This window comes from Lagenorhynchus albirostris, chromosome 20 (genome assembly GCF_949774975.1).
Source record: "Lagenorhynchus albirostris chromosome 20, mLagAlb1.1, whole genome shotgun sequence".
Taxonomy (NCBI): domain Eukaryota; kingdom Metazoa; phylum Chordata; class Mammalia; order Artiodactyla; family Delphinidae; genus Lagenorhynchus; species Lagenorhynchus albirostris.
Genome location: NC_083114.1, coordinates 11690701 through 11704498, shown reverse-complemented (window position 1 = coordinate 11704498; position 13798 = coordinate 11690701). Strand labels below are relative to the sequence as shown.

Genomic DNA, 13798 nt, shown 5'->3' with positions numbered 1-13798 from the left:
CACAGCTTCAACTAAACTTATCTAGAAGGTGGGTCACTGGTTTTCTACAAAATGGAAACAGAAGGCCCAGTGATGACAGCTGGAGATGGCACTCACCCAGGCTCTCGGGGTTCACCTCAGCAGCTTCTGGCCCGCGTTGTTCTTCTGCCTCATTCCCCAGGCTCATCAGGGACTTCTGCTTCATCTCTAACTGGGGAAGGATTTGAGCCACATAATTACGCTGTCCAGACAGGGCAGCAAGGGCAGCCACAGCAAACTACTTCAAAAGCACACAGTGTTGAGATCCTGGAGAACTTTACAGTCCTGTGCACAGGACTGAGCTGTTTTTGTTTGTCCTAGAAATAATTCAGGATTTGAAGCTGCCTAAAGGTCTATCTGCAAGACCACCTCCTTTTCAACTATGTGTTATTTGGGAGGGATTTGTAACCATGACCCTATTCTTTAAAAAATTCTAGAACCCTGGAGTTGGAGGGGCCCTTACCTAAAGCTGACCTAGTACAGATAAAGAAGTGAGGTCTCAGGACTTCCCTGGCGGTACAGTGGTTAGGACTCCATGCTTCCACTGAAAGGGGCATGGGTTCAATCCCTGGTCGGGGAACTAAGATCCTGCAAGCCGCGTGGTGTGGCCAGAAATCACACACCCGGTTTGCAGCAGAGGTTGAACCACAAGTTGATCTCTATTCTCCTCCGAAGGAGGGGACACCTCTAAGTGATGCTGAGACTGCCAGGCAGAGAATGGCGCTTCTAGTACCAGCACAGGAAATGGTCACAGTTTGGGCCATGGTGCTGACAGCCCAGAGAGAAGACCATGTGTGATGTATGTAGACCAAGGTCTTAGAGAGAAGGCTGGTATCTTGTCCAATCATCGGCAGTCTGTCATATGCTAAGCCAGAAGCATAATCTACAATGTGCTTTGTCACAATTGCCAAATCCTTTTTACTTGAACTGTGTGTGGCCACTGACTTTATCGGCCACTTTCTTAAATTGCTATTACTGTCTTGGTTCCTTTGTCAACACAGTCTTCTGATCCACCCGCCACCATTCTGATGATGATACCTTTTAGTTTCTTTTGAGAGTCCCTGTTCATTTGGGTCTCCATCTATCTATCTTGTCTACATTGAGCACCAACTATGTTCTAATCATTGTGGATTTTGTCCAAGGCTGTCTGTTCCTGGATAAACTCATACATTAAAAAAAAAACTATTACCAATGATTTGAAGTTATCCTTATCTCTGCCTTGACATTTATATTCTTTCACATTTACTAAATTCTCCAGCTAGGTGTCTTAAATAACCTAGATGTCCTCATACATAACAGGTCTCAAACTGAACTTAGCACCCCACTCCCAGATCCAAGACCATTCTTCCTATTCTGGTCAACGCTTCTACCCACCCACCAAGTCACCCAAACCAGGAACACGGAAACAGTCCTAAATTCCATTTGCCTGTTCACCACTCAGATCAATCACACAGTCTAATTATCTTATCTCCCAAGTAGCAGAAGCCATCCTCATCTAATTACCACAACTAGTCTCTTGCTTTCACTCTTATTACCAGCCTCTACTCATTTATTTTAAGACTGCTTTCTCAATTACTATACAATATTTAAGGTGGTTGTAAATATATATATAAATAATACTAATATATACTCATCTCCACACCTAAGAAATAAAAACAATTCTCCTGAATTTGTTATCATTTCCATGCATTTGTATAATTTTACTACATATTTATGTACATAACAGATCTAGTTTATGTTTAAGCTTTATACGAGGAATATCATACCTACGCATTCTTCTACAACTTGCTATTTTTTGCTCATCATCACATTTGTGAGCACCACCCATGCTAATACAGGCAGCTCTACTTCATTCACTTTCACTGTAATACAGCATTATACAGTAATATAATATATAATCTTTTTGTCTGTTCTATAAATGGGACATTTTGTTCTTCCAGTTTATTGCTGTCATGAACAATGCTGCAGAACTACTTTTCTAAAATGCAGAAAGCCCTCTCCTTTGCAAGAGTGCTCTCCTCTGCCTAAAACTGTCATCTAACACAATGCTCTTCCCCCTAGTCTAAAAGGTTAGGTTCCACCGAGCAGCCTTTGGGTTACAGAAGGAGGTAAGCGGGGGCTCAATTGAGCCCTGTTTACTCTGACAATCTCAACATTCACCAAATTATGATTTCAAGCGTTCTAAATTATTTTTTATCCATTCACATCACTGAACTTTAGTTTTGAAAAACATTCCTAAAGTTAAATTCTTGAGAAGAGAGCTACTTACCTTAATTCAATGATATCATGGTGGGAAAACTCAAAATGCATAAAAATCACATGCAAAGGAAAACCTTACCATCCATATTCGAATCCCATCTGCCAAGGAATACACCTGTGCGAACTCCTCACTCAGGGCTGTCTTGCCCCCACTGTTTACTGGGGAAAGGAGAGGTTACATTCAGTTAACACAATTCACTACTGCAACATGAAGCCCAAAGTCACCTCCCAATCTCCGCAAAGGAAAACTCTTCCCCTGACACTTGCACATGGGGGTTCCTAAGAGAGGACTGGGGGAAAAAACTATCAATTAAACCACAAACACCTGTAATGGGTTCTCTGTGTTACTTCAAACTAACTTTTTTCAAACAAACCGCATCTGAAATGGATATACTGTTAAAGTAAAATATTAAAAGTAAAAATATAAAAGTAAAATATAAAAAAATTAAAAGCAAAATAAAAATTATTAAAAGTGAGTAAAAAATAATTATTGACATGGAAAATCTACAAACAATAAATGCTGGAGAGGGTGTGGAGAAAAGGGAACCCTCATGCAGTGTTGGTGGGAATGTAAATTGATACAGCCACTATGGAGAACAGTATGGAGGTTCCTTAAAAAACTAAAAATAGAACTACCATATGACCCAGCAATCCCACTACTGGGCATATACCCTGAGAAAACCATAATTTAAGAAGAGTCATGTACCAAAATGTTCATTGCAGCTCTATTTACAATAGCCAGGATATGGAAGCAACCTAAGTGTCCATCAACAGATGAATGGATAAAGAAGATGTGGCACATATATACAATGGAATATTACTCAGCCATAAAATGAAACGAAATTGAGTTATTTGTAGTGAGGTGGATGGACCTAGAGACTGTCATACAGAGTGAAGTAAGTCAGAAAGAGAAAAACAAATATCATATGCTAACACATATATATGGAATCTAAAAAAAAAAAAAAAAGGTTCTGAAGAACCCAGGGGCAGGACAGGAATAAAGATGCAGACGTAGAGAATGGACTTGAGGACGTGAGGAGGGGGAAGGGTAAGCTGAGACGAAGTGAGAGAGTGGCATGGACATATATACACTACCAAATATAAAATAGATAGCTAGTGGGAAGCAGCCGCATAGCACAGGGAGATCAGCTTGGTGCTTTGTGACCACCTAGAGGGGTGGGATAGGGAGGGTGGGAGGGAGACGCAAGAGGGAGGGGATATGGGGATATATGTATATGTATAGCTGATTCACTTTGTTGTACAGCAGCAACTAACACAACAATGTAAAGCAATTATACCCCAATAAAGATGTTAAAAAAAAAAATGGAAAAAAGTTCATGGTATATATTAAGTAAAAAAGGCTGATAATGAAACAGTATGTACAAAATTGTCTTATTTAAAAAGAGTATACATAGTAAAAACATGGTGTGTATATATACATACATACACATATAAATATACCTAAATAAAAGGCCAGATAGATATATAGAAAAATGATAACAGAAAAATGTTCTTGAAGTGGTGAGATTATAGTTGATAATTACTTTAAGCTCTTCTGTACTTTGTAAGTTTCTACATGAATAGGTATTATTTTTATAATTAGAAAAATAACAAAAAAGTTCTTTTTTTTTTTTTTTTTTTAAAGAAAGACCCATGAGGCCTGTCCCTTTTCATCTAAAAACCAAAGGATAAACTACTAGAACACAGTGACACTCTCTGTTGAGCCAATGTAAATGCAATGTATTTTCTGAATACCTAGAATGTGCCAGGCTCTATACCAGGCACTGGGAAACACTATGCTGAAAAAAAAAACATGGTTCCTGCCCTCAAGCAGCTTAGAGTCTAGTTGAAAAACTCCTCCCGTACATTTCTAACCCAAAAGGGTGACAAATTTTTAGACAAAGATGAGCAAATTAGCTAGACAAGGACCACTCTCAAAGTAGTTCAGTCTTGAAGAACCCATGAATAGCCCCTTAGAGGCAGGGACAGAAAGAACTGGGAACCAACTTTACCTCTTTCAAAGCAACAGTGGTAGGTATTCTAGAAACAACTTGTATTCGGTAAAATATTTCTAGTTCCTACATTTGATTGTGTGTTTCTTAACTGCAAATAGGTATGTGATAGCTGAACATGATTTGAAAAAGAGCTGGGGGAGAGTTCTCTCTCTCAGCTTTTAACTCACAAGGCTTTTATCCTTCCACTGAAAGTTCCCACAGGTAACAAAGGCTGTCCAGTTGTCTTACTACAATTTGATTATGGAAACATGTACCGAATTTTTTTTTCCAAGACCATACAGGTCAGCAGGCCCCTCATCCCCAGCAGAAATATACTCTCCCATGTGACAGTTGTTTACTTAAACCACTCATGCTTCAGTACAGTTTTATTTACTTGAGCAGCTTCTTAAAGGAAATATTAAGATTTGAAGGAGTAATTGAGATGATTTGGACATCAGGAAATAAACTCTGCAATGTGGGACACACAAGACTAAGCAATAAAGGTAGCAGTGCTAATAATATCAACAATAATAATAATTAGAGCAATAAGCAATTACCTACTCTAAGAAAGGAAGCATTTGTTCCTGCTTCTTTCATCAGCACCATGGAAAGAACACATATCCTGCCAAAGTGCTTGGGACAGCCCATAACTTGTCTTTACGTTGGGTTTGAAATGTTTTTCCCCTGAAAGATTATGCATAGGGAGAGACCCTCCCTCTCCGTGGGTCCTGTTAGGCTGCAGTCTACACTTATAGTAAATACACAGAGATGGTATCCCTGGGGGACATGAGGAAAAGAAATGGCAAGGAGCAGGCTATCAACGAAGGAAACCAAGCAGGGATGATGCTACAAAGAAGCTGCAAGTCTAAAGATGGAGTTAATACCTGCATTTCCTCCTTGGTTATCACCACATTCAATTACCTAAACATCTCAGGTTTAAATTGGAATTTCTTAGCATGTTAGAGCTAATCTAAACTTTACGGATAAGGATACTCAGGTGCAGAAAGGTTATCTGATTAACCTGAAGCTGCACAACTTCTAGTTTGTGAGCTGGGACTACAACCCAAGTTAAGGTTTCTTTCCATTAAACTTCTCGCCAGTTTTCCATGAGAATTCTGGATTACAAATTACCTGCTAATTAGGAAACTCAAGGCTACTTGCTATATACTGCAATCTGCTAACTATAAATTGGTCACAAATCTTTTGACTGGCAAAGTAGGACTGACAAGATGAAGTCTATAGTTGTAGAAGTATGTTTATGTTCCAAAATATTTTACAACTTTCACTTAAGATAAGCTTTCTTAAAACTTAGCAATTGGCCTTCAGATCAAAAACATTCCCTGTAATATAAGTTACCATATTTTTGCAGCTTCTCATATAAATCTGGAGTGCGATACACCAGAGCAGCAAAGGTGGCGTTCACAGCTTGATCAATAGTGGAACCAGCAACTATATCTGTCTTTGGGGCCTGTTTTCTACATGCCTGTATGAATCCTTTGAAAAGTTCTGAATATGGCCCACAGAAGTTCTGGGCAGGATCTGACTGTGCAAAGTCAAGAAGAAATTGGTGGCAGGGATCATCAGGGATGTTCTTAACCTGGGAACAACAACAACAAGAAAAACCATCATGTTTAATGCATTCATTCAAAAAATAAAGTTTACTGAACACCTACTAGGCCAAAGCAGAAGTATAAAACACGGTGCTTACTCTCAGGAAGTTTCAATCTACTTGGGGGAGATCAGACAGATACATGGGTTAAAAAAAAAGGTAAACATAAATAAAACATTAAAAGCATTAAAACTATCACTACTGTAAAGCATAAGATTATCAAGTGCCAAATGCCTAGAAGGGACACCCAGTGCTGAGAATTCACAGGAGGGAGCTCCTGGCAGGTTAAAGTAACTAAGAAAAGCCTCCTGGAGGGGACGGGCTTTGGACTGGACCCTGAAGACTGGGCAGGTTTGGCCCTGAGGAACACAACCATGAGCAAAAGTTAAGAGTCAGTGGGGAGACTGACCTGGCCTGAAGTCTCAGCTGGGGAGTGGTGGGAACTAGAGTCAGATAGGTAAGGTGAAAGAAGACTGTAGAGAGCCTTGACTGTCACACTGAGGAGTTTAGACTTCACCCTGTGGGCAACGGGGAGCCATTAATGGTGCTTGGCAGTGGAATGACAAGATAATGCAGTGATTAAAAAAAACTTGGTAGGTACCAATGTAACAACGCAAGTGCAAGATGAGGGTCTGAATAAAGATGGAGACAGAGGAAACAGACAGTGGTGAACATCTCAAGGAAGAAGCCACAGGGCTTGCAGCTGACTGGACAGGAAAGGTGAGAACAAGGTGGGGATAAAGGTGATGCCAGGGAGCAGTGGTTCAATGCCTGGGAAACAATAATGACAGTATCAGGAGCGAGAAGTCCAGGGAGACGTCCTGGTTTTACACCTCTGAGTTAAAGGGCATCAGAACACTTAAATGGAAATACCTGACAGGAAGATGGGGATACATGACTGGAGCCTGAGAGAAGAACCAGGGCTGGAAACTGACATTTAGGTATTTTTCACACAGATATGACAACAGAAGAGAGGAGACAGCATCAAGTCTTGGTGGGGTGCAGGAAAGGGGAGAAAGCCCAAATGAAGCCTACTCTTTAGAGAAGGAGGAAGAAGAGAGGTCAATAAAGGGGGTAGATGGAGTGGTGAGATTAAGAGAAGATAGTGGGCTGCCATGGAATAAGAGAAGGAGCAGAGAGGCAAAGGAGAAGAGAAGCTGAGCAAGAACCCCTGGATTCAGCAATTAACTACTGAAGAACTGGGGTAGGGGGAGGCAGGAAGAAGGGAGGAAAAGTAGTAGAGCAGAGAGAGAAGGGCGGAGAGATGAAGAAGAGACAGTGGGCAAACTTGTTTCGTTTTTAATTATTATAAGCCTAAATAATGTGTTACTGTTCCATGGAGAACAAATAAGTACAGCATAAATCATTTATTCTGAAGTTTGACTCAGCGGGCACCGGAAATAGACTCGACTTGTTTGTTTAAAAACTCCATCAAGAGAGATTTACTGAGCACCTACTGTATATCACTGAAGAGTCAGTCAGTCAATACTTCTGAAGACCCGTTACACTGGCCCCTGCGGTGCACAGTGGGGACCCCAAGTGAACAAGGGATATAGTTTCTGCCCTCGAGGAGCTAACAGCTCAGTGGGGGTGATAAGATACAAACACAGACGTTTATAATTTAAAGTAATAAATATTAGTAAACATTTCCCATTCCAAATACAAAGACAAGAGAAGAACAAATACCTCCTTATTATCCTGGGGTGGGTGAGTGGGCCAGCTTGCTTCTGATCCCAACTCTGGACATATTTGGTGCCTGAAGACAGGTTTCCACAAGGGGGAGTTTAGGACTAATGCCATTTTTGCCTGAGGTATTGCCATGTTACTTCCTAACTCTGGAAAGAGAAAAAGAAGGCTGATGAAAGTTCTATTTTTTCCTTAATATACTGAGAATCTTTGAACTGGTGAAGAAAAGCTTTTAAAAAAACTTGGGCATTAAGACTTGGAGGGAATTCACACACATTTAGCAGAATGTAATTGTGATACTTCATAAACAAATACCCCAATGAACCCAAGCCATCAGGCAGTCCTGAAATGTTACCATTCTCTATGACAGCTTCAGTTACAGGTGCCTCTGAAATGACTTAACCCGTGTAGTAAGTTGAAAACAGAATGGGAACTACCTCTAGGGTATAACAGGAGACCATTTAGAAACGTTCCATTATGGGGACATGTTCACAATTCATAAACTTAAGTTTGTAAAAAAAATAGCAGCAATAATTAAATACCCACCATGTATGTGTTTATGAATAAACAAAGAAAAAAGACTAGATAGAAATAGATTAAAATGTTAATAATAGTTATCTCTGGGTATTAGGATTAAAAATGGCTTTTCCCCTTGGCTTTTTTCCGTTATGCAATTTTTGTATGATGTTTTACTTTTAAAGTGAGGAAAAACTCAAGACATGATATAGAAATAAAATACGCTAGCAAGTTTCATTCTATTTCTTGTTTCACTCATCCTTGGATGAATTTAACAAATAAGTTGAAGAAATCACTTTAAGGCTAAATCCATGTTCACATATTTATACATATTCACACAAATATTCCGATAATTACAGAATATACAATTAATTTATTCCATATTTCTGCCTTCTTGTTGGAGTATACCAAAATTGACTCACAAAAAAATGATGACAATGCTGCCCAAACTCAGCTCCCTCCCCACTTGTCCTCCACAGACAGGGAATCCACCATGTCCTTCCTTGGCAATGTGCCCCAGTGTCTGAGTCAAGCAACTTGATGAAAATGGTGTCAAGTAGACATCTTATTCTGGTTTAGTTTAAAGGAAACTGAAAGGGAATTTTATCAATCCCCTTTGCTCTGCTGCTATGTGGAGACAACTTACACAAAAGGGGTACTACCTTGCTCTTCAATGTGGCTGTTAGCAAGAAGGGAAGGGATGGTCTGTGGACTTACGATGCACGGATTTGAGTGCCATGCACTGGGAAGCGAGGCGTCCCATCAGCCGGGAAACAAGGAGCTGTAAATCCAAGCCCCAAGACACGGCGACATCAGGCAGGCCATAGGCAGTGACGGTGAATTTGTAGCCCCACTCATTGTTGCTGCTGTCAGAGTGAAAGAGAAACTGCAGCCGGGGACCAGCCTTAAAGGTCACTTTCTAGAGACAAACAAAAAAGTCATGTGGTCAAACTGATTAGAGAAGGTAGCATTTCAATAATAAGTATGTTCTTCGCGACTCAAAAAAATCTAAATATAAGATTGGTCTAAATATAAAATTGGTCCCTGGAGGTTCAGTGGTTAAGACCCCGCGCCTCCACTGCAAGGGGCATGGGTTTGGTCCCTGGTCAGGGAACTAAGATCCCACATGCCACATGGCCAAAAAAAAAAAAAAAAAAAAAAAATTGGTCTATATTCTCACCATTATATCTTATCACCCCCACCAAAACTACTAAAGGAGAAATGTATAACGGAGTGACTGAAACAGAAAATTCACAACTGCATCTTATGAAGAAGCAAAGTTGAAAACTGCTGGTCGGTTTTCTAAACCTCAGATGCCCATCTGCCCACCACCTACTCAGCCAGAGAGCATGCTGCCCGCTCCTCTGCTCCCAACCAAGACCGCTGACAGCAGAGAGAAGGTCAACAGTGAAGCAGGACTTAACTTCCCAGCCCCAGAGACCATGCGGCCCTAACTGTGAGGGAGATCCTGGCTTTCATCACCATGGTCAGGGCCCTCCTGGACTCACTGGCCCTTTCTTGCTAAGGATTACAACTCCCCATTTACTCTGACAATGTGATATAAACCAGGGGTGGCAAACTGTTCCTATGAAGAATCAGAGAGTAAATCGTTAGACTTTCTGCGCCATACAGCCTCTGTTGCGATGACTCAACTCCACCACTAAAGTGCCAACGCAGCTACAGATGAAACAAACAAATGGGCGCGGCTGTATCCCCAAAAAACTTTATTTACAAAACAGGTATTGAACTCTGCTATAAGCACTTCCTTTTACGAAAGTGTAATATAAGTGCTTCCCTTCAAAGACCATATCTCTATTACCGCCTGAGGCTGACAAAAGGAGAAGAATTGACACAGAAACAAGTATCGCATGGCTCTCTGGGAACATCACTCACCTTGGGCCATTTATCAGTGCCAACTTTTGTGTCATAGCGTGTTTTCCCACCTCTAGCGTCGGTAAATTCCAGATAATCATACCTGTGAAAGCATAATCTTTATCACTTTCCGTCTCTCATTTCTGATCCATTATTGCTTGGGGAAAAAGAACAGGTGAGTTGTACCTTTTCTCAGTTTCACATCGCTCATCAAATTCCACCTCAAAATAGGTTGCCCCTGGGCTAACAAAGACAGACACCTCATGGCAGTTATTTTCATAGTTGTGAGCAGACTCCTTGGTCCACGTATGTAACACCACAGGACGTTCCTGTTGCCAAGTCTCCACATCCAGCTATGTAGACAAATGAGTTAAGAAAGAAGGGTTTTCATCACTCTACATCCAGCCACACACAGGAAACTGCTGTGCATCAGTGCCCCAGACAGTAGCCTTTGACATCCCTACACGAATCATCACACAGGCTAAAAATATACCTGATGCTCCCATCTATACATATCGATCAACATACATTTATTCAGCAGAGAAGACACGGGGTTTCTATTGTGTTATAGTAACTCTGATTAGCTTTTATTTTTCTAACTATGACTATCTGTAAGAACTATTTCTTACAAACCAGTACTAGCATGAAAGACCTTACACTCCTATTTGGGACCCTGGCAAACCCGAGCCCATCTTGTCTTCTCCCTCCCTTTTTCAGTCTTTGCTTTTTTTGTCTTTAAAATAGGCTTTTAAATATACGCCCTTTCTACTCCCACAGAGTTGTGAGATTCAAACAAGACAGTGAAAAAACATTTTGTCCTGTAAGGCTGAGTAAGGGAGAAAATGCTTTTAAATACCCAACCCTCTAACTTGCCTTTCAACACAGATTTTCTCTTCTGGACTTCAATTTGGTTAATCATTCACATGGTTTTGATATAATTTCATGTGCTGTAGAACAATTAAATTAATCTATGTACAGCTTCCTCTGTGTCTCCTGTCTAATGCTGACCATGTACCAAATCAACTCAGACTGGCATTTATTCTTGCTGTCAAAACCAACACTGATAAAGTTGATAGGCACTGATAAAGTACTGATAAAACAGAGGGGGCTCTTCTAGAGGTAACTTATTCGTGTAGACCCGTAACTGAGTGGTATGTCTCATTACGTGTGGTCACAGCATTCCTAAGAGGGGATACAAAGCAGGTTCAAATGCCAGCTCGAGGTACCTTGTTCAGTCCTCCATCAGGGTCACTGCAGAGCTCCTTCAACAGCTCTGTCAGGGCACTGAACTCTCTCAAGAGCGTGCAGTGTGAAATATCTAATGTGCAAAAGTCCAGCAGAAAGATCACCTACAGGAAGATGAACGAAGCGCTTAGCGTCCACCTCAGACTCTGCCCCCTCCCACCCCTTACAAATGGCTGCCACTCTGTCTTACCAGTTGACGAGCTGCCATTGAAAACACCGAATTACATAATTTTTCTACTACAGTTTTCCCGCTATACTGTGACAAAAGGGATTCCAAAATCACTCTCATGCGTGCCAGAAACTGTCCCACATCTGCCAAAACATAAAGAAAATAATTAATATTTTATATGGTAGAAACATCACTTACTTGGTCATCATCAAGGACAAAGCTGGAGAGGGTCACAGAAGCTGTAGAGGGAATTCCCCGTCAGAGAAGACCATGAGACCATTTCAGTGTCATACAAACGTTTTCCTCTGGGAGGGAAAAGCACTGCGAATCTCAGTAAAAGTTTACTTTTAAAGTGAGTGATTTTTTTTTTTTGTCTTTGCTACTTTTCCATGGGGTGGAGATATCCCTTTTATAAGTGAAGGTACATGGCTGACCAACCCAGTTGCTGGTCTGCCTCTCCCTTTGTTTACAAAGGGCCCGCCTCTAGGTACGCCATGTGACAGGCCAAACTTGAAGAGCCAAGACTCAATGCTGTAAGCATTTTTGACATGGCTGCTGAGACCAAGTTTGATGGAACTGATTTTTCTACATACAACTTCTCAGAACCCGTTGGGTTTTGTATAATTTTCTGTGGGTTTATGGGACATGAATATTTTCTGTGGGTTTATGGGACATGAATATTTTCAGTACCAGCAAAGATCACAGAAGTGCTCACATGTACCTTAGATTTTTAAAGTTCAAGACTTTCTTTTTTGGATAATTTGATTAAAACAGGGAAGACAGACTCTACTGAAGAATATAGTATCATCTAAGAGTGCTGTATGACCGCAGAGGCAATGTTTAGGCCGTGAAATGACCCAACCGTACAATAAAAACACTTAGGCATACTACTTCATTCAGACAGGAAACTGAGCAAAAAGACATGCTACAGAATTCCATTTTAAGAAGAAAAAAACAACCCGAAGACAGATCTGATTTGTAATAATGAAATGAAAACAACACACACTCTGTTCTATGTGAGGTACTAAGAAAAGAGCACACACAGAGTCAAACCCAAACACCTATCTGTTTTCATGGATTTTGTACTGAAACTCACATTTTTCAATAAGGTCAGCGGCAAGATCTTTGGCTCCAGAGTCTGTGCTCTTCAGCTGCAGGTAGCACCAGGACAGCAGGCTGCCTTGGACAGACCAGAACAGGGAGAAGAGCACAGAGCCCACCTCCCCTTGGGCCCCATCGACCATCAGCAGCTCACACTACAAGGGAGGAGAGAAATGGAAAGTGTTTACAACAGGCCATTCACAGAACACAGCCAGGGGCATTCTGTAAGAGAGCAGCTGTCAGACACAAAGAGATTCTAGGGAACTGGGGAATATTTATGACAGAGCTTTCAACCCAAAAGTGACCAAGAAAGACGGCATTATGAAAACTCCTCTCTTGCCCTCCAGCTGTTCAGAGCCTTTATAGATGTTGGACTCCACGTTCCCCCTTCCACCCCTTAGGAACCTTACCCCACGGTTATCTTCTCTCTCTCTCTCTCTCACACTCACACTCACACACACACACACACACACACACACACATCTTCAATAATTCCTTTTCTCTCTGGCTCCTTCCCCTGAGCCTTCAATCAAATCTCTCCCATTTTAAAAGACAATTCTTTATCCCACTACAGCTCTCTAACCATCATCTTTATTCTCCAGTTTCTCTGAAGAGTCAAATGACCTCTAGGGATAAATTCTTGCACCTACAAACCACAAGATATACTACTTCCATGTAAATGCCCCGAACTGGAAACAACCCAACTCTCCCTTCCCTCCAAAGTAAAATGGATAAATAAATTATGGCAGATTCATAAGGGGAATATTGTGTACCAGTGGGTTGGGGGTGGAGGGGGAGAACTGCAGCACATACATCAACATGCATGAATCTCAAAAATGCTGTTGGGTGGAAAAAACTTGTCCCAGAAGACTGAATGCCACATGATTCCATTAAAGACCAAAATCAGGGAAAACAAGCCTGCTATGTAGGGATAAGTAGAAAGAAACACAAGGAAATCATGAATATAAATTTCAGAATGGTGGTTACCTCTGATGAGGAAGGAGGAAGGTGAGCCCTGGAAGGGCACTGGGCAGGGAGGGGCAGACTGCAAAAATACTGGTAATGTTCCACTTCTTAAAATGGATAGTTGTTTCTTTAAAGTGTGCATCAATATATATATTTGTGTACATGTGTTCCATCTGAAAAAGCTGCCTGCACCTGCTGTGCCTGCCTTTCCCCTCCCTGCCACTCTACCCCTCCTGCACCCACCACTCGTTGAAGCCATTCCTCAAAGGCATTAGTTGCCACCTAGAGAGCAAAGCCTCCCCACTTAACCTCAGCCCTGGGAGCTGTGCCAGCCACGGTCCTCCTTGAAGCTCTCTCCTCCCT

The 13798-nt window shown here is 41.3% G+C and overlaps 1 protein-coding gene across 7 annotated transcripts in view; it reads right to left on the bottom strand.

Annotated features, from left to right (window-relative positions):
• The window catches only part of ZZEF1 (zinc finger ZZ-type and EF-hand domain containing 1), a 113579-nt gene that overhangs the window by 46266 nt on the left and 53515 nt on the right, over positions 1–13798 (bottom strand). For all 7 annotated transcript variants that reach the window (XR_009537487.1, XM_060133662.1, XM_060133663.1 and 4 more), the window contains 10 exons: positions 12465–12624; positions 11390–11511; positions 11181–11303; positions 10141–10307; positions 9976–10057; positions 8800–9001; positions 7567–7715; positions 5628–5868; positions 2357–2436; positions 97–190 (listed from right to left, as the gene is read on the bottom strand). Coding sequence is in view for 6 of the 7 variants with exons in the window: in XM_060133662.1 (XP_059989645.1) it covers positions 97–190; positions 2357–2436; positions 5628–5868; positions 7567–7715; positions 8800–9001; positions 9976–10057; positions 10141–10307; positions 11181–11303; positions 11390–11511; positions 12465–12624 (1420 nt within the window). In the remaining variant the exon portion in view is untranslated. The remainder of the gene's footprint in view (positions 1–96; positions 191–2356; positions 2437–5627; positions 5869–7566; positions 7716–8799; positions 9002–9975; positions 10058–10140; positions 10308–11180; positions 11304–11389; positions 11512–12464; positions 12625–13798) is intronic.